Source organism: Bombina bombina, chromosome 5, assembly GCF_027579735.1.
Source record: "Bombina bombina isolate aBomBom1 chromosome 5, aBomBom1.pri, whole genome shotgun sequence".
In the NCBI taxonomy this organism is placed as follows: Eukaryota; Metazoa; Chordata; class Amphibia; order Anura; family Bombinatoridae; genus Bombina; species Bombina bombina.
This window is the reverse complement of record NC_069503.1, coordinates 746,800,539-746,819,214: the sequence shown is the minus strand read 5'-3', so window position 1 is coordinate 746,819,214 and position 18,676 is coordinate 746,800,539. Positions and strand designations below refer to the sequence as shown.

At 38.4% G+C, this 18,676-nt stretch overlaps 1 protein-coding gene across 1 annotated transcript in view; it reads left to right on the top strand.

The window, feature by feature from the left end:
• Positions 1-18,676, top strand: part of KIAA0319 (KIAA0319 ortholog) — a 364,526-nt gene that overhangs the window by 162,414 nt on the left and 183,436 nt on the right. The window contains exon 15 of the mRNA XM_053714803.1: positions 8,656-8,798. Coding sequence (XP_053570778.1) covers positions 8,656-8,798 — 143 coding nt within the window. The remainder of the gene's footprint in view (positions 1-8,655; positions 8,799-18,676) is intronic.

The window sequence follows — 18,676 nt, the reverse complement described above, 5'->3', positions numbered from 1 at the left end:
TGTGGGGGCTTCCAGAGATAGATCTGATGGCCTCTCATCTAAACAAGAAACTTCCCAGGTATCTGTCCAGATCCCGGGATCCTCAGGCGGAGGCAGTGGATGCATTATCACTTCCTTGGAAGTATCATCCTGCCTATATCTTTCCGCCTCTAGTTCTTCTTCCAAGAGTAATCTCCAAGATTCTGAGGGAATGCTCGTTTGTTCTGCTAATAGCTCCGGCATGGCCTCACAGGTTTTGGTATGCGGATCTTGTCCGGATGGCATCTTGCCAGCCATGGACTCTTCCGTTAAGACCAGACCTTCTGTCACAAGGTCCTTTTTTCCATCCGGATCTGAAATCCTTAAATTTAAAGGTATGGAGATTGAACGCTTGATTCTTGGTCATAGAGGTTTCTCTGACTCCGTGATTAATACTATGTTACAGGCTCGTAAATCTGTATCTCGAGAGATATATTATAGAGTCTGGAAGACTTATATTTCTTGGTGTCTTTCTCATCATTTTTCTTGGCATTCTTTTAGAATACAGAGAATTTTACAGTTTCTTCAGGATGGTTTAGATAAGGGTTTGTCCGCAAGTTCTTTGAAAGGACAAATCTCCGCTCTTTCTGTTCTTTTTCACAGAAAGATTGCTATTCTTCCTGATATTCATTGTTTTGTACAAGCTTTGGTTCGTATAAAACCTGTCATTAAGTCAATTTCTCCTCCTTGGAGTTTGAATTTGGTTCTGGGAGCTCTTCAAGCTCCTCCGTTTGAACCTATGCATTCATTGGACATTAAATTACTTTCTTGGAAAGTTTTGTTCCTTTTGGCCATCTCTTCTGCTAGAAGAGTTTCTGAATTATCTGCTCTTTCGTGTGAGTCTCCTTTTCTGATTTTTCATCAGGATAAGGCGGTGTTGCGAACTTCTTTTGAATTTTTACCTAAAGTTGTGAATTCCAACAACATTAGTAGAGAAATTGTGGTTCCTTCATTATGTCCTAATCCTAAGAATTCTAAGGAGAAATCATTGCATTCTTTGGATGTTGTTAGAGCTTTGAAATATTATGTTGAAGCTACGAAATCTTTCCGTAAGACTTCTAGTCTATTTGTTATCTTTTCCGGTTCTAGGAAAGGCCAGAAAGCTTCTGCCATTTCTTTGGCATCTTGGTTGAAATCTTTAATTCATCTTGCCTATGTTGAGTCGGGTAAAATTCCACCTCAAAGAATTACAGCTCATTCTACTAGGTCAGTATCTACTTCCTGGGCGTTTAGGAATGAAGCTTCGGTTGACCAGATCTGCAAAGCAGCAACTTGGTCCTCTTTGCATACTTTTACTAAATTCTACCATTTTGATGTATTTTCTTCTTCTGAAGCAGTTTTTGGTAGAAAAGTTCTTCAGGCAGCGGTTTCAGTTTGAATCTTCTGCTTATGTTTTTTGTTAAACTTTATTTTGGGTGTGGATTATTTTCAGCAGGAATTGGCTGTCTTTATTTTATCCCTCCCTCTCTAGTGACTCTTGTGTGGAAAGATCCACATCTTGGGTAGTCATTATCCCATACGTCACTAGCTCATGGACTCTTGTTAATTACATGAAAGAAAACATAATTTATGTAAGAACTTACCTGATAAATTCATTTCTTTCATATTAACAAGAGTCCATGAGGCCCACCCTTTTTTGTGGTGGTTATGATTTTTTTGTATAAAGCACAATTATTCCAATTCCTTATTTTATATGCTTCGCACTTTTTTTCTTATCACCCCACTTCTTGGCTATTCGTTAAACTGATTTGTGGGTGTGGTGAGGGGTGTATTTATAGGCATTTTAAGGTTTGGGAAACTTTGCCCCTCCTGGTAGGAATGTATATCCCATACGTCACTAGCTCATGGACTCTTGTTAATATGAAAGAAATGAATTTATCAGGTAAGTTCTTACATAAATTATGTTATTTCTTAAAAATATCCAGCGTTGAAGCACAAGATTTAGGTTGCAGGATACCCTCTGTCTGCTGCTGTTCTTACCAGTCCCCAAAGCACACAATTCTTTATTTTTATTTATGACCAATAGTGGATAGACATAATGCCATCACCACGCAGGGTATTCAGGTAAATCATAAAACATCATACCTGGACATATTTATCATAAAACAAAATACAAAAAAGGTTTCCCTTGCGTATACCCTGAGACACACTGTTGGAATTTTCTATAAAGATACAGATAATGAGAGTAAAGATGCGTTAATAACAGAAATGATAGCAGGAACATTCTTCAGTAAATAAACAAAGTAGTTAGGTCCCAATACCTCCTATTCTAAAAAAACTCCCAACTTAAGCGCCACTTAGAGTTCCTGCTATACTAAATAGAAATTAGCATCATTTAATGAAATAATTAATTATCATTATCTCTTATAAATAAAAACCTAAAACCTATATATACCACAAAAAAAACAATAAACATCTGAGAGCATTATCTGTGTGAGGGAAGGATGAAAGAAATACTAATACATTTCTAAATTTTAGAAGGGGCCAAAAACTGTCACAGTGTATTATTCCCATATAGATTAAAGAATGCCAGCCATTTTTAAAAGCACACATTTCTAGTTCACCAAAATTATACCACATATTCTTAGCTTGCTGTTTCCTAGGGGCTGTAAAAACTAGTGCATGGGGCCAAATGTGACTCGTAGGCCACCTCTGATTTATAAAGTAACGTAACAGATGAACATATTTACATGATTTTATTTCAACTTTTATTAAATCGTGTTTACAATTTGGTAACAAATAGAATGGCGTGATTAAGATAGAGCATGCAATTTTTTTTTTTTTATTTTTTTTTATTATTTTCTATTTTTTCAGAACAACAACAAAAAAAAATAGCTTCCGACAGTTTACGCCTTGCAAGATGTACTTTGAATATTTAACAAAAAATGGTCTGCAATTCGACCTCAACAATCTGTTTGCTCCATGCAGGACGCAGTTTAAGCATTTAATAAAATTAGTTTGTAGTTGACCTTGAATATCTTATTGGTTTAAACTTATTTAACCTGTCTTTATAACAATAGAGAAAGGAAAGAAAGAAAAGAGAGAGAAAGAAGAAGAGAGGGAGAACAAAAAAAAAAAAAAAAAAGGTCCCCCCTCCCACTCAAATCGCTCCCCTCGCCCCTCAAGGGATTATACTTAACAAAGGTTGTAAGGGATACATCTAGCACGGTGCAATGGGTTGGCTTTCTCTTCAGAAGTTTTTACCAGACCCCAAGGAGTACCAGTTCAGAGTTCCTAAATGGGAAGATTAAATCATTTATCTCCATATCCGGCAAGGATCTAATAAATACTGACCATTTGTTAAAAAATTGTCTAACATCCTCTTCATTATCCAAATTGGTATCTCTTTGCTCTAACAGGCATTGTTTTTTTAAACAATTTTTAATTTCTGGGATGGATGGCGTTGCTCTTAACTTCCAGTTTTTAAAGATGAGATATCTGGTGGCCAATATGGAAAGGAAAGTAATGTTATCATTTATTTGGTGTTTGGTGTGGTTCGGAAGCCCGAAAATAATTTGTGACTGTGTTAAGCCTGTTATAGGGATTTTAAGGGTTTTGGTAAGCCAATACTCTAGCTTCCACCACAGATGTCTTATTTTGGGGCATTCCAAGATCATGTGAATTAAATCTGCTGCTGTCTGTGAGCATTTTGGACAAATGTTGAACCCACTGTTACAAATTCTGCTACCTTTTTGGGGGGTAAAATAAGAGTTGTGTATTAGTCTAATATGCGACTCTCGCCAGGTGGCTGACAGGGTGACCTGAGATATTTTCTGAATTGACAATTGAATAAGTTTAGTATCAATACTAGAGTGAGGGATCATCTGGTTCCATAGTAGAGCAAGTTTCTGCATCTCCAAATCAGCTTTGCTGGAGTTGATTAATTGATAACATAAGGAGATGGACCTCTGCCCATTTTTATAAAGTAATAACCAGCTATCCAATTTACCCAGGGACCAGGTCCAAGCTGATTCTGTCATGAGCTCTATGGCGAAATGTCTACTTTGTAAATAAGCGAAAAAATCCTTGTTAATTTTGAATTCTCTTTTTAATTCTTCAAAGGATTTGACACATTTCCTGTCTATGTCTATCAAGCATGTCACCTTGTCTAATCCTTGATTATGCCAAGTTTTAAATAGAGTCGAGCTCAGCCCTGCCGGAAATTTCGGGTTGCCCAAGAATGGCAGATGTTGGGAGACTTTACAATTTAAAGATAGAAGATCCCCCACTTTCCACCACGCCTTCAGTGGATTAAAGAGAGATTTAAACCATTTAATTTCTTTAGGTAATTCTTTGGGTGGACAGTGAATTAATGCTGAAGGGATGTACGGATAGCATATGGTTCACTCTAATGAATTGTTTGTTACATAGTTACTATTAGAGATCCAATCAGCCACAATTCGCCCAAGAAAGGCATAATTGTAGAGGCGAATATTAGGCAAGGCAAGGCAAGGCCTCCATATTCTTTTGAGAGGGATAATTTCTTTAGAGATATCCTTGGTCTTTTCCCTTGCCAAATAAACTTGCTGAGTGCGCTATTAATTAAGCGCACATCCCTTTCTAGTAACAATACTGGAGTGTTCTGTAATACATAGAGAAGTTTTGGTAATAAAATCATTTTAAATAGAGCTATCCGGCCAGAAATCGACAATGGAAGGCCCTGCCAAATTTTCAATCTCTCCCTTATACTTTTTAGGATTGGAGTAATATTAAGGTCATAAAGGTCCGCCGGATTAGAGGCAATGAGGATTCCTAAGTATCGGAAAGAGTCTGATGCCAAGCTAAAAGGAATGTTGGAAAGGGAGTTTTTGTTCTTCCTCAGCCATAATAGTTCTGATTTTGCTTGGTTAATCTTGTAGCCTGAGAAGGATCCGAACCTTATAGCAATATCCAAAAATTTTGGTATGCTAGAATGAGTATCCGAAAGATAGAGTAGAACATCGTCCGCATAGAGGGCTATTTTTATTACTTGTTCGCCTATTTTAATTCCCGGCAGTTGCTGTCTGACCATAATCGCCAGGGGCTCTATTGAGACGTCGAAGAGCAGGAGAGAGAGAGGGCACCCCTGTCGGGTTCCTCTTCCAAGAGTTATCTGTGAGGAAATGCTGTTGTTCACAATCAGTCTTGTGTATGGTTCTTTATATAAATTTTTGATAAATCTCAGAAATTCGCCCTTGAATCCAAATTTGTTTAAAGAGGTAAAAAGATGATCAAAATTAATTGAGTCAAAGGCTTTCTCTGCGTCTATGGATACAATAGCTAAATCAGGGGCATCTCCCTCCCCCCGACGTCCCACCTGACTTGAAATATTCAGTTATAATGAGAGCCTCTCTTATTTTCGCTGAGGAATTTCTTTTGAATAGAAATCCAGCCTGATCTGAATGTATGATATTAGTAAGTGATTGCTGTAGACGGCTGGCAAGGATAGAGGATAGAATTTTATAATCCACATTTAGAAGGGCTATTGGTCTGTATGATTCTTTGAGTGAAGGATCCTTCCCAACCTTCAAGATTAAGATTGTGTTAGAGGCAAAAAAGGAAGTAGCTACTGGTTCTCCCTTGACATAGATACTATTATAAAGGTTGTTGAGGTGGGGCACTAGCTCAGTGTTCATAATTTTATAAAACTCATTTGGCATACCGTCTGGACCTGGTGTTTTATTAGGGGGAAGGTCTGAAATGATCTTTGTAATCTCAGACTCCAATATTGGGGCATTAAGGATTTCGAGTAAGTCGGCTGTAATTTTAGGATAGGAAATTTCATCCCAAAATTGCCTCTCATATAACTGGTTCGAGCTCCTATGGGAATATAGGTCCTGGTAATAACTGACGAATGCTTGTGCAATCTCTTCAGGTTTTTTTAAAGAGATGCCATCTTGTTGTATAGTTTCAATACAGGGTGATTTTTTTCTCTTTTTTAACCAGGTTGGCAAGCAATTTGCCAGATTTATTCCCGAATCTATATAGCCTGGCTTGCAGCTTTAAATCCCTCTGTGTCTCCTGGAATACCGCAAAGGCGTCCCTAGCATTCTTGGCTCTGATATATTTCGCCCAATTCCTGGGAGAATTTTCCAGGAGATAAGAGTTGTAGGAATGAATTACTGAATTAGTAATTTCTTTTTCCCTCGATCTTATTTTCCTCAGTCTCATAGCACTGTAGGATATTATTTCACCCCTGAGAACAGCCTTCGCGGCCTCCCAGAAAACCAGAGGAGAATCTATGTGGTGATGATTATGTTGAACATAGTCAGCAAATTTAAGTTTGAGCCAGTTTTTGAATTTTAAGTCTGTCGCAAGGAATGAGGGAAAAATAAAACGTATAGGTCTGTTTTTAAACTGGTTCAATTGAAGCTCCAGATAGGTTGGACCATGGTCTGAAAGAAAGATGGGGAGAATACCAGTCTTTACTTCGAATTTACATAGAGTATCACTGATCAGAAGTAAGTCGATTCTAGACATTGTTTTGTGGGCTCTAGAAAGGCAGGTGAAGTTTCTAACATCTGGATTTTGACATCTCCATATGTCCTTAACTGCCAGATTCTGCCTGATTGATTTCAGTAACTTTGCTTCTAGGTTATATCTTTTTTGTTTAGGCAGTTTTGCTGAATGTCTCAGTCTATCCAGCGGGCAGTTTGGAGCCATGTTGAAGTCTCCACCAAGAACCAGATGACCCTCTTGCACAGAAAGAATCTTAGCCTGTATTTTAGACCAGAAAGCTGGGACCAACTTATTGGGGGCATAGATATTACAGAGAGTGAAAATCTCTTTACCAGTTTTTATCTTTATCAGGACAAATCTGCCTTGTGTATCTGCCTCGCTATAAATAACCTCTAAGTCAGTTTTTTTCCCGATTAAAATGGCCACCCCTCTCTTTCTACTGACACCTGGGGAGAAAAAAATTTCCTTCACCCAAGTCGTCTTAAGTTTTAGGGACTCTTCTGGAGTCAAATGGGTCTCCTGTATAAATGCTATGTTAGTATCTAATTTTCTTAGATGCGTGAGGATAGATTTTCTTTTAATGGGAGAGGAGATCCCGCCCACATTCCATGACACTAGCTTAAGATTCGCCATCCAGAGGGAGAAAAGGAAGAAAGTAATATCTCATGAGGAAGGCGTGGAGAGGAAGAGAGGAGGAAGGAAGAAAGAAAGAAAAAGGAAGAGGGAGAAAAAAAAAAAAAAAAAGAAAGAAAAACTGTAAAGAGAATGACCCCTAACTGACATATTCCAGTTATTATTGATGAAGAAGAGGGAAAAAAAAAGAAGAAAACAAGAGTCAAAACACATAAATTAATTTAGGAGAGAGCTAAAGGCCTGTCTTGACCCGGCGGTTGTCTATCTAACAGGTTTGATTCCTTCAGGAATTGTTCAACCTCTGTAATAGAGTTAAAAACATGGGTGTTTGCTCCTTCTATAATTTTTAATTTTGCTTGGTAGATAATGGTGGCCTGGTAGCCTTGCTGAATCAGTTTGGAACAGATTGGGGCCAGGACTCTTCTCCTGGAGGACGTCTCAAGGGAGAAGTCCTGAAAGAGGAGAATCCTGAATCCCCCAGCCATTATAGGTTGATTCTTGCGAAAGAACTGTAGCAATGTGACTTTGTCTTGGAAATTTAGGAGTTTCGCTATTACAGGTCTAGGCCTATGGTTACCTTTGTTGTCAGTCCAGGGCTTACCTAGCCTGTGTACTCTTTCAACTATGATCTTAGGGTGATTGGGTGGCAGTTAGAGCATGCAATTTTAAGCAACTTTCTAATTTACTCCTATTATCAATTTTTCTCCGTTCTCTTGCTTCTAAGAAAAGGAGCCAGCCAATTTTTTTGTTCTGACCCTGGACAGCACTTGTTTATTGGTGGGTGAATTTATCCACCAATCAGCAAGAACAACCCATGTTGTTCATCAAAAATCGTCCGGCATCTATCATTACATTCTTGCTTTTCAAATAAAGATACCAAGAGAATGAAGAACATTTGATAATAGGAGTACATTAGAAAGTTGCTTAAAATTGTATGCTCTATCTGAATCACAAAAGAAAAAATTTGGGTTCAGTGTCCCTTTAACACTTTGAGTGCTACGCACTTTCCCACCTGGGTGCTAAGGTGATTTAAGGGTTTTTTGAAATGTTTATTTTTTTAACTGTTGTATTTTTTCCCCCAGCTCCCCAATACTTATACTGTTGGAAAGGTTAGGCGATTATCTTTCTAACGGTTGGTCTTGGGGGTCTGTAGCTGCTTAGATGCCTGAGATACAGGCATCTAAGCAGCATGCCCCCTTTCCCTATACTTTGTATTGTAAAGTTTTAATAAAGTTGCGAGGTGATGTCATCACGTCATTGCGCGTGACATCACTGCACAAATCTTGAAGCCCCAGCGATGCCTGTCTTTATGCAGGCCCGATTGCTGAGGTAGGAGTGGGTGGGAGCCCCCAGATCTCCCTCAAGGTGGGAGAGTGCTAGCGACGGCTCTGAGCCGTCGTTAGCACCAGAGTGGAAAACTCTGCGATGTTAGCAATCAAGGGGTTAAAGTCCTTTGTTAGATTCTATTTTGTGTGAACAATCAATTTTACAATTTATGCAGTTGCAGTTTTTAATGCTTTATAACCACATTATTTTTTTCTGTATTTCTAATTTCTACATTATTAGTACCATCATTTTATTCTATGTCCAAACTGGCCATCCTCCTAAAGTTCTAAAAGCAGCCAATGTAGTTCATACTCTGCAAGAACAACTTTTCAAGCAGAAGGCAGACTTCCTACTCTACAAAGTCCTCAGGGTGGACACAGCTGGTAAGTTCTAAACTATATAAATTTAAAATTATTGTTAAAATGAATTTATATTTTAGAGATATTGTGTTATTATTATTCACCTAGATTCAGTGGCGTCACTAGGGTTGGTGTAACACTGTACTGTAATTCACGGTGTCACTCCCCCCCCCCCCCCCCCGAAGTTGTCCAAGAGTTAGTGGTCTCATGAAATTTCTAGGTAGTCCCGTTTTTCAGCTCCAAATTTTCACGGTGTCATACATAAATTTGTAATATGCAGTTATACGCTTTTCTTACACAATTGTATTAAGAATAACACTCTGTATATAGTTATAAACTTATTAATAATATAAATGTAGTATTCTGCCTAAAAACAGCTTATTTAGATGCACCCCTATACACACTCACCATTCCATACTCACACATTCACCACTCCATCATCAAATTTGCTTCAAATTCTCTTCCCTTTGTATTCCTTGCACCAGTGTCCCAACATTCAGGGTGTTCTTTAATAACAAAACATATATATTACTCATGCTGATACCATAAACACTTCTTTACCAACAAAATACAGGCTGTACATTCTACATTCTAATACCTTCACCACTCACAGTGCTGGGCTCTCCAAAGCATGGGGCCCAGGGCAGGTGCCTCTCTCGCCATTACCAAAGGGCAGGCCTGACTGCGGTGCTGCTCTTGCACCTTAAGTATTATTAGCCCTGTGTGGCCCTGGCCCTGTATGAAGATACATTTTCCAGGCCAGCAATGTTACAGCATTATGCTGATTGGCTACTATTGAGGAATGTCTCATCAATGTTCTGCAATTGTGTTTGCCAAATAAGGAGACTGCTGCTTGGTAACATTTCACTTGAGCATATATTTAACTTTAATAAACTAAATATAATAGAAGATAAATTAATTGAATGTGTAGTCAGAGCAAATATTTCTAGTAGGCAAAATAAGCAACTGCATAGAAGAAAATTATTTACAATGGAACTTTCCTGTATTATCAATAATGTAATATACTTCCTTAATGGTTCTGTATGTTTCTGCAATATTGGTTGCTAATGTACAGAAAATATACTGATAAATATGTAAGCTGGTCTTAAAAGGCGTTTGGCTGCAAGTCAGTGGTGATATCAAGACAAGATGGATGTCATTTTGAATTTCAGGGAACATCTAACTAGCATGCACCTTGAATGTGTGTAAAGACCCTGTTTGACCTGAATAATTGGTCTGGTAACATGATTCCACAGCTCCTAGTGAGTTATTTTGGCAGGAGATTTGTTTCACAAAATCAGATTCCAAACACGGCAGGACACCAAAGGCACCAATAAATAAAAATTAACTATTATTGTGACTTTGGTGTGCTGCCTTTTTTGGAATCTGATTATTTTTTATGCAGCTTGCTTGCCCGTTCATGGTGTGCGGTCTGGTGTAATGCTGCACTGTGAGCAGCAGAAGAGGATCTAAGAGTGGCGGTGCTCATACCTGTTACGGTTGTTGTGCGTATATCTTCCAAGCTTCTATGGGCGGGGTGACTCGCCTGTTTTGCCGGGTTAACTCCGGAGCAGCTGCCGTGCCTCAAGCAGATCCCCTCATTCAAAGTTAGTTTCCTTCTCCTTCACACAGTCCAGGCAGCCCTGCCATGCACATAGACAGACACAGGCAGCTTCACTCAGCGTACTGAACAGCTCCGCAATGCACCTGCTCCCCCGAGCCACATACATTTGTGTTTGGTGATCTACATCCTGCTCACTACCATTCACGCCCACCTCTCACTTAACCCGCGTGCGCGAAGACAAAAAAACTTTAATTTAAAATAAAATCACAAAACCACAAAATTATGTTTTTTTACATACACAAATATGGTTGGAAATTGTTGTCACCCTCCCTGAAGTGTCACCCGGGTGCGGTCCGCACCCCCTAGTGATTCCATTGCCTAGATTGCAAGTTTTGCTCTATAGAGGCTCGTGCACACTTTCCCCATTGACATCAATGGGGAGAGCATGTTAGAAAAAAAACCTAACACCTGCGATCGCGGAATGAAAAGCTCCGTTACGCAGCCCCATTGATGTCTATAGGGAAAAAAATATTACGTTTAAACCTAACACCCTGACATAAACCCCACATCTAAACACCCCTAATTTGCTGCCCCGACATCGCCGACACCTACATAAAGTTATGAACCCCTAATCTGCCGCTCCCGATATCGCCGCCACCGCAATAAATCTATTAACCCCTAATCTGTTGCTTCTGATATCGCAGTCACTATGTTAAAGTTATTAACCCCTATTTCCCCGCACCCCAACATCGCCCATACTATAATTAAGATATTAACCCCTAAAACTGTTACATAAAACTCATAACTAACCTGTTACAAAGTACACTAACACCTATATACTACATATTAACCCCTAAACCGAGGCCCTCCTGCATCACAAAACACTATATTAAAGTTATTAACCCCTAATCTGCCGCTCCTGACATTGCCGCCACTAATAAAATTTATTAACCCCTATTCCGCCACTCCCCGACATTGTCGCCACTATACTAAAGTTATTAACCCCTATTCCCCTGTACCCCAACATTGCCCACACTATAATAAAGATATTAACCCCTATTCCGCCTCTCCCCGACATCGCCGCCACTAAATAAAGTTATTAACCCCTTAACCTCTGGCCTCCAACATCACTACCTCTAAATAAACTTATTAACCCCTAAACCGCCAGCCCCCCACATCGCCAAAAACTAAATTAAACTATTAACCCCCTGACATAAACCCCACATCTAAACACCCCTAATCTGCTGCCCCCGACATCGCCGACACCTACATAAAGTTATGAACCCCTAATCTGCCACTCCCGATATCGCCGCAACCGCAATAAATCTATTAACCCTTAATCTGCAGCTTATGATATTGCCGCCACAATGTTTAAGTTATTAACCCCTATTTCCCCGCACCCCAACATCGTCCGTACTATAATTAAGATATTAACCCCTAAAACTGTTACATAAAACTCATAACTAAGCTGTTACAAAGTACACTAACACCCATAACCTACATATTAACCCCTAAACCGAGGCCCTCCCGCATCGCAAAACACTATATTAAAGTTATTAACCCCTAATCTGCCACTCCTGACATTGCTGCCACTAATAAAATGTATTAACCCCTATTCCCCTGCACCCCAACATTGCCCACACTATAATAAAGATATTAACCCCTATTCTGCCGCTCCCTGACATCGCCGCCACTAAATAAACCTAATAACCCCTAAACCGCCAGCCCCCCACATCACCAAAAACTAAATTAAACTATTAACCCCTAAACCTAACCCTAACACCCCCTAACTTTAACATAATTAGAATAGAGCTAAATTAAAGTTACAATTATTATCTAAATAATACCTATTTAAAACTAAATACATACTTACCTGTGAAATAAAACCTAAGCTAGCTACAATATAACTAATATTTATATTGTAGCTAGCTTAGGTTTTATTTTTATTTTACAGGCAACTTTGTTTTTATTTTAACTAGGTACAATAGTTATTAATTAGTTATTAGCTATTTAATAACTACCTAGTTAAAATAAATACAAACTTACCTGTGAAATAAAACCTAAGCTGCCTTACACTAAAACCTACCATTACAAAAAAAACTACCATTACAAAAAATAACAAACGAAATGATCCAAAATAATAAAAAGTATTCCTATTCTAATACCATGTTTAAAAATAAAAATAAAAAAAACACCCCAAAATAAAAAACCCTAATCTATAATAAACTACCAAGGGCCCTTAAAAGGGCCTTTTGTAGGGCATTGCCCTAAAGAAATCAGCTCTTTTTCTACAAAAGAAAAACATAAACCCACCTAACAGTATACAAACCCCACCCCCCAAACCCACAAAATAAAAATAAAGTAAAATCTAATTTACCCATTGCCTGAAAAGGGCATTTGTATGGGCATTGCCCTTAAAAGGGCATTCAGCTCTTTTTCTTAGAATGAGAGCTGCTTAAATCCTATTGGCTGATTTGAACAGCCAATAGGATTTTAGCAGCCCTAATTGATTTAATTTTTTCAGCCAATAGGAATGCAATGGTACCCCAGTATAAAAGGGGTACCTTGCATTTCAATCTTCAGTGTGTGGCGGACGATCGCATGAAGAGGACCTCCATGTTGGATTGATGGACTTCCACCTGGACCTCCGCGCATCGACCGCTCAGCCTCCACAGAGATGAAGATGGAGCCGCCTGGATGAAGATTGTTCAAGCGGGACTTCAGCAACTGTGAGTACCTAAAGAGGGGTTAGTGTTATTTTTTTTTTTAAAGTTTTTTTGGGGTGAGTTTTTGTTTAGATTAGGGTTTGGGCAGTTCTTAAAAGAGCTGAATGCCCTTTTAAGGACAATGCCCATACAAATGCCCTTTTCAGGGCAATGGGTAGATTAGTTTTTTTTTTAGATAGTTTTTTTTATTTTGGGGGGGGGGTGAGGGTTTGTAATGTTAGTGGGTCTTTGTATTTTTTTTTTTTAAAAAGAGCTGATTTCTTTAGGGCAATGCCCAACAAAAGGCCCTTTTAAGGGCTATTGGTAGTTTATTATACATAAGGTCTCTTTTATTTTGGGGTGTGTTTTTTTAGATGAGTTTTAGAATAGGAATAATTGGTATTATTTTTAATAATTCGTTTGTTATTTTGTGTAAAGTTTTTTTTTCTTTTTTGGGTGTTTTTTTTTAAAATTAGGGTAATGGGCACTCTTAAAAGAGATGAATGCCCTTTTAAGGGCAGGAAAAAGAGCTTAAAGCCATTTTAAGGGTAATGCCCATACAAATGCCCTTTTCAGGGCAATGGGTAGATTAGGTTTTACTTTCTTTTTATTTTGTGAGTTTGGGGGGTGGGGTTTTGTATACTGTTAGGGGTGTATGTTTTTCTTTTGTAGAAAAAAAGCTGATTTCTTTAGGGAAATATGCTACAAAAGGCCCTTTTACGTAGTTTATTATAGATTAGGTTTTTTTTTTCTTTTTAAATAGGGTATTAGAATAGGAATAATTTTTATTATTTTGGATAATTTTGTTTATTATTTTTTGTAATGGTAGGTTTTTTTATTTTTGTAATGTTAGGTTTTAGTGTAAGGCAGTTTAAGTTTTATATCACAGGTAAGTTTGTATTTATTTTAACTAGGTAGTTAGTAAATAGTTAATAACTATTTACTAACTAGCTGGGGCATGTTAAGGCATAGGCCAACAAGGCCGGTGCCTAAGCGACAGATTTTGGGGGAAGGCACTTGCCGTGGCTGCACTGAATATGCCGTCATTTAAAAAAACAACAACAATTAACTTGAAAGTGCATGCTACAACCATTTCAAGCTTTGCCAAAACCAAATATGGCTACCGGGCCCTCATCTGACACCCACCGTCGCCTCCCTGAGGTCAGACGCACCGCCCTCTTACACCTCTGCTAACAGGCAACCAGTACCTAAGTCAGTATAAGTAAAAGCCACGACCCCTATATATATAAAATAGAAATAATCTTTGTATATAATATACAACAACCCCTCTTGCTGTATTTAGCCGCTTCACACCCCATGTCTCCGCAGTGCTCGCCCCTGTGCGCTGTGCCCGCGCTCTGCCCGTTTTCCCCGGTGCAGCCTCTCGGTGTCACGTGCTGCAGAAGCTGATTCAGGCTTCGGCTGTGCCTCCGGTATTGCTTCCTGCACTCACCCCCCCCGCGTTCCCCACACCTATACTGCTCAACTCTACTACCAGTGATGGGGACCCCATCGGGCCCCGGGATTCTCCTACTGATTCTTGGCTTCCTGTGGATCGGTGCTGCCAAGTATGTGCAGGGCAATCTAAGCACTAAGGAGGTACGATGGGAAGAATACATGGGCTATGAATGCTAGAGGGAGACTGGTACCGTTATGTAGTGAGATGCACTATAATTCTTGCTTACATAGGGTGACAGTGCTGTTTGTATGCAGACTTACATATACTGCATAAAGGGACAAACAAACACATACGTTATAGTGTGTGTGCTACTTAATTTTATATAACAAGCCATTTAAAGGTTCCATTGTGTTTGTCAAACTAACATCATATCTCTATTCAACATGATAGCATCTACAAGGATTTACACAGGAACCTTATACAATAAACAGTGATTATGAGTACAATGTAATAGAGTGTATTTAATGGTAGGTAACATTTACAATTAATATAGCATTAAAACTTAATGGGGGGGGGCAGCAGAATTTTGTGTGCCTAGGGCAGCACAAAACCTAAATACGCCACTGCTAACTAGTCTACCTAGATAAAATAAATACAAAATGACCCCTAAAGCCCGTAACACCCTAAATGACTAATTCTCTCCCTGACCTGAAATGATCTGGATGGATAGTGATTCTCTCGATCAGTCAAAGAACCGTAACTTCTTCTCTACTAGCTCCCCCTACCCTTTTGGATAACCCTTTCATTGACATCCTCCTATGACTACCCCCCGCCCCCACCAAAGCATGGGCTCCCCTGACTCTTACCCCTTCAGACTTACGGTTCTCAGGGATAACCTTTTCAGGTTGTATACCGACCATATCTTCCCCCACCTATGATAGCTTTATGTAAGTCCAGGGTTGGCCCATTTGGGTCATTTGTTTCTGCTCCCCCACCCTCCTTCCCCCAACTCGTTCTGTTAGGAAATTTACTCTGTTACTATTACTGAATATCATGTTTATATAGTTTTTGTAATCCGTTGAAAAATGACTCTGCTCGGGTCTGGTGTCATGTATCGTATTTTGCAGATTTCTTACAAAATGAATACTAAAAAAAATAAAAAAAAAAATAATAATAATAAATACAAACTTACCTGTGAAATAAATATAAAAACTAAGCTAGCTACAATATAACTATTAGTTGTATTGTAGCTAGCTTAGATTTTATTTCACAGGTAAGTATGTATTTAGTTTTAAATAGGTATTATTTAGTTAATAATTGTAACTTTAATTTAGCTCTATTTTAATTATGTTAAAGTTAGGGGGTGTTAGGTTTAGGGTTAGGTTTAGAGGTTAATACTTTAATTTAGTTTTTGGCGATGTGGGGGGCTGGCAGTTTAGGGTTTAATAGGTTTATTTAGCGGTAGTGATGTTGGAGGCCTGAGGTTTAGGGGTTAATATCTTTATTTAGTGGCGGCGATGTCAGGGAGCAGTGGAATAGGGGTTAATATCTTAATCTAGTGTGGGCAATGTTGGGGTGCAGGGGAATAGGGGTTAATAACTTTAGTATAGTGGTGACGATTTCGGGGAGCGGCGGAATAGGGGTTAATACATTTTATTAATGGCTGCGATGTCGGGAGTGGCAGATTGGGGGTTAATAACTTTAATATAGTGTTTTGCAATGCGGAAGGACCTCGGTTTAGGGGTTAATAGGTAGTTTATGGGTGTTAGTGTAATTTGTAACAGTTTAGTTATGAGTTTTATGTAACAGTTTTGTTGCGTAAAACTCATAACTACTGCTCTCAGATGTCGGTATGGATCGTGTCGTTATAGGGTGTAACGCAAGCTTTTTAGCCTCACCGCAAAACTTGTAATGGCAGGGCTATGGGAATCCCATGAAAAAACTTATTTTTTTTGAGTGCGGGACTGACGTTGCGTTACAGGCTAAAAGTCTTGCGGTACAGCTATACAGACAAGGCTCGTAGTGGCTGTGTTGCTGTTTTAACTCTGAAATGACCATTTTTTTCAGCGTTAAAACACGAACGCACAACTTCTAATCTACCTGTTTGTGTTTTAATAAACATAACCAAATACTATAGAATAAGTTTCCCATTTGTCAAAATCCTGATTATCCAAATGAACTTGGGAATTAAATGAAAGAGTAACAACATTTTGCAAGTTTGGTAGTTACACAGAAACATAAATTCTGTGGGCCCATATGAACCATAGGCCCAACAAGTCTTCCAAATATTTCCTAAATGTATAAATGTATCTAGTTTGTAGGATAGTCTTATACTTATCCCAGGCATTCTTGAAGTCTTTCACAGTGTTTGTCATTACCACCTCTTGTGAAAGTTTATTCCATGAATCAATTATCCTTTCTGTAAAGAAGTGCTTCCGTAAAGTACTCCTGAATCTACTAACCTTCAGCCTGAGATCATGAACCTTTGTTCTTGAATTTTTCTTTTTTTTAAAAAATACAGCCTCAGCTTTACTAAGTCCATTAATATACTTGAAAGTTACTATCATATCACCTCTTTCCTTTCTCTCCTCTAAGCTATACATATATAGATAATTAAGCCTCTCCTGTTGAGTTTTATTTTTAGACCATATACCATTCTAGTAGCTCTCCTTAGTACAGATTCAAGTTTGCTTATATTCCCCTCTAGATTTAACCTTCATAACTGCACACAATATTTAAGATGAGGCCTAACTAATGATCTATAAAGTGGCATAAGAACCTTACTATTTCTGCTGGAAATACCTCTACCAATACAACCAAGCATTCTACTGGCCTTACTCGCTGCTATACTACATTGTTTACTAAATTTTAAATCATGTGAAATAATAATTCCCAAGTCCCGTTCCTCATTTGTACCATTCAGTAAAGTATAATTGAGTCTGTAATTAACACTTGGATTTTGCATTCCTAAATGCATAATTTTGTCCAATCCTCCCTTTTTTAAATTCACTTCTCATTAGGCCCATTCACTCCTGGACTTCTACTCTATTACTAATGTCTGTATCATCTGCAAACAGACATACTTTCCCCTGTAGCCCTTTGCTGATATCACTAATAAATATGTAAACAAAACAGACCCCCCGAGAAACACCACTAGTAACTGCCCCTTCTCTTGAATATACTCCTTTTACTAAGACACTCTCGCCTAGATTACGAGTCTTGCGTTAGCCTTAAAAAGCAGCGCTGCTTTTTAACGCCCACTGGTATTACGAGTCTGGCAGGTACAGGTGTACCGCTCACTTTTTTTCCGCGACTCGAGCACACCGCAAATCCACTTGCGTCAATTGCGTATCCTATCTTTTTAATGGATTTGCCTAACGCCGGTATTACGAGTCTTGAAAAAAGTGAGCGGTAGACCCTCTCCTGTCAAGACTGATTCCGCATTTAAAAGTCAGTAGTTAAGAGTTTTATGGGCTAACGCTGTAACATAAAACTCTTAACTAAAGTGCTAAAAAGTACACTAACACCCATAAACTACCTATTAACCCCTAAACTGAGGCCTCCCCCCACATTGCAAACACTTAAATACATTTTTTAACCCCTAATCTGCCGACCGGACATCGCCGCCACTTCAATAAATATATTAACCCCTAAACCGCCACACTTCCCGCCTCACAAACATTTGCTACATTTTATTAACCCCTTATCTGCCGTCCCTAACATCGCCGACACCTACCTACATTTATTATCCCCTAATCTTCCGCCCCCCAACATCGCCGCAACTATATTACATTTATTAACCCCTAACCTAAGTCTAACCCTAACCCGAACCCCCCCTTAACTTAAATTTAATTTTAAAAAATCTAAATAAATATTACTATCATTACCTAAATTTATTCCCTATTTAAAACTAAATACTACCTATAAAATAAACCCTAAGCTAGCTACAATATAACTAATAATTACATTGTAGCTATCTCAGGGTTTATTTTTTATTTTACAGGCAACTTTGTTTTTTATTTTAACTAGTACAATAGTTATTAATTAGTTATTAGCTATTTAATAAGTTCCTAGTTAAAATAAGTACAAAGTTACCTGTAAAATAAATCCTAACCTAAGTTACAATTACACCTAACACTACACTATAATTAATAAATTACCTAAATTAACTACAATTAATTACAATAAAATAAAATAAACTAAAGTAAGAAAAAAACAAACACTAAATTACAGA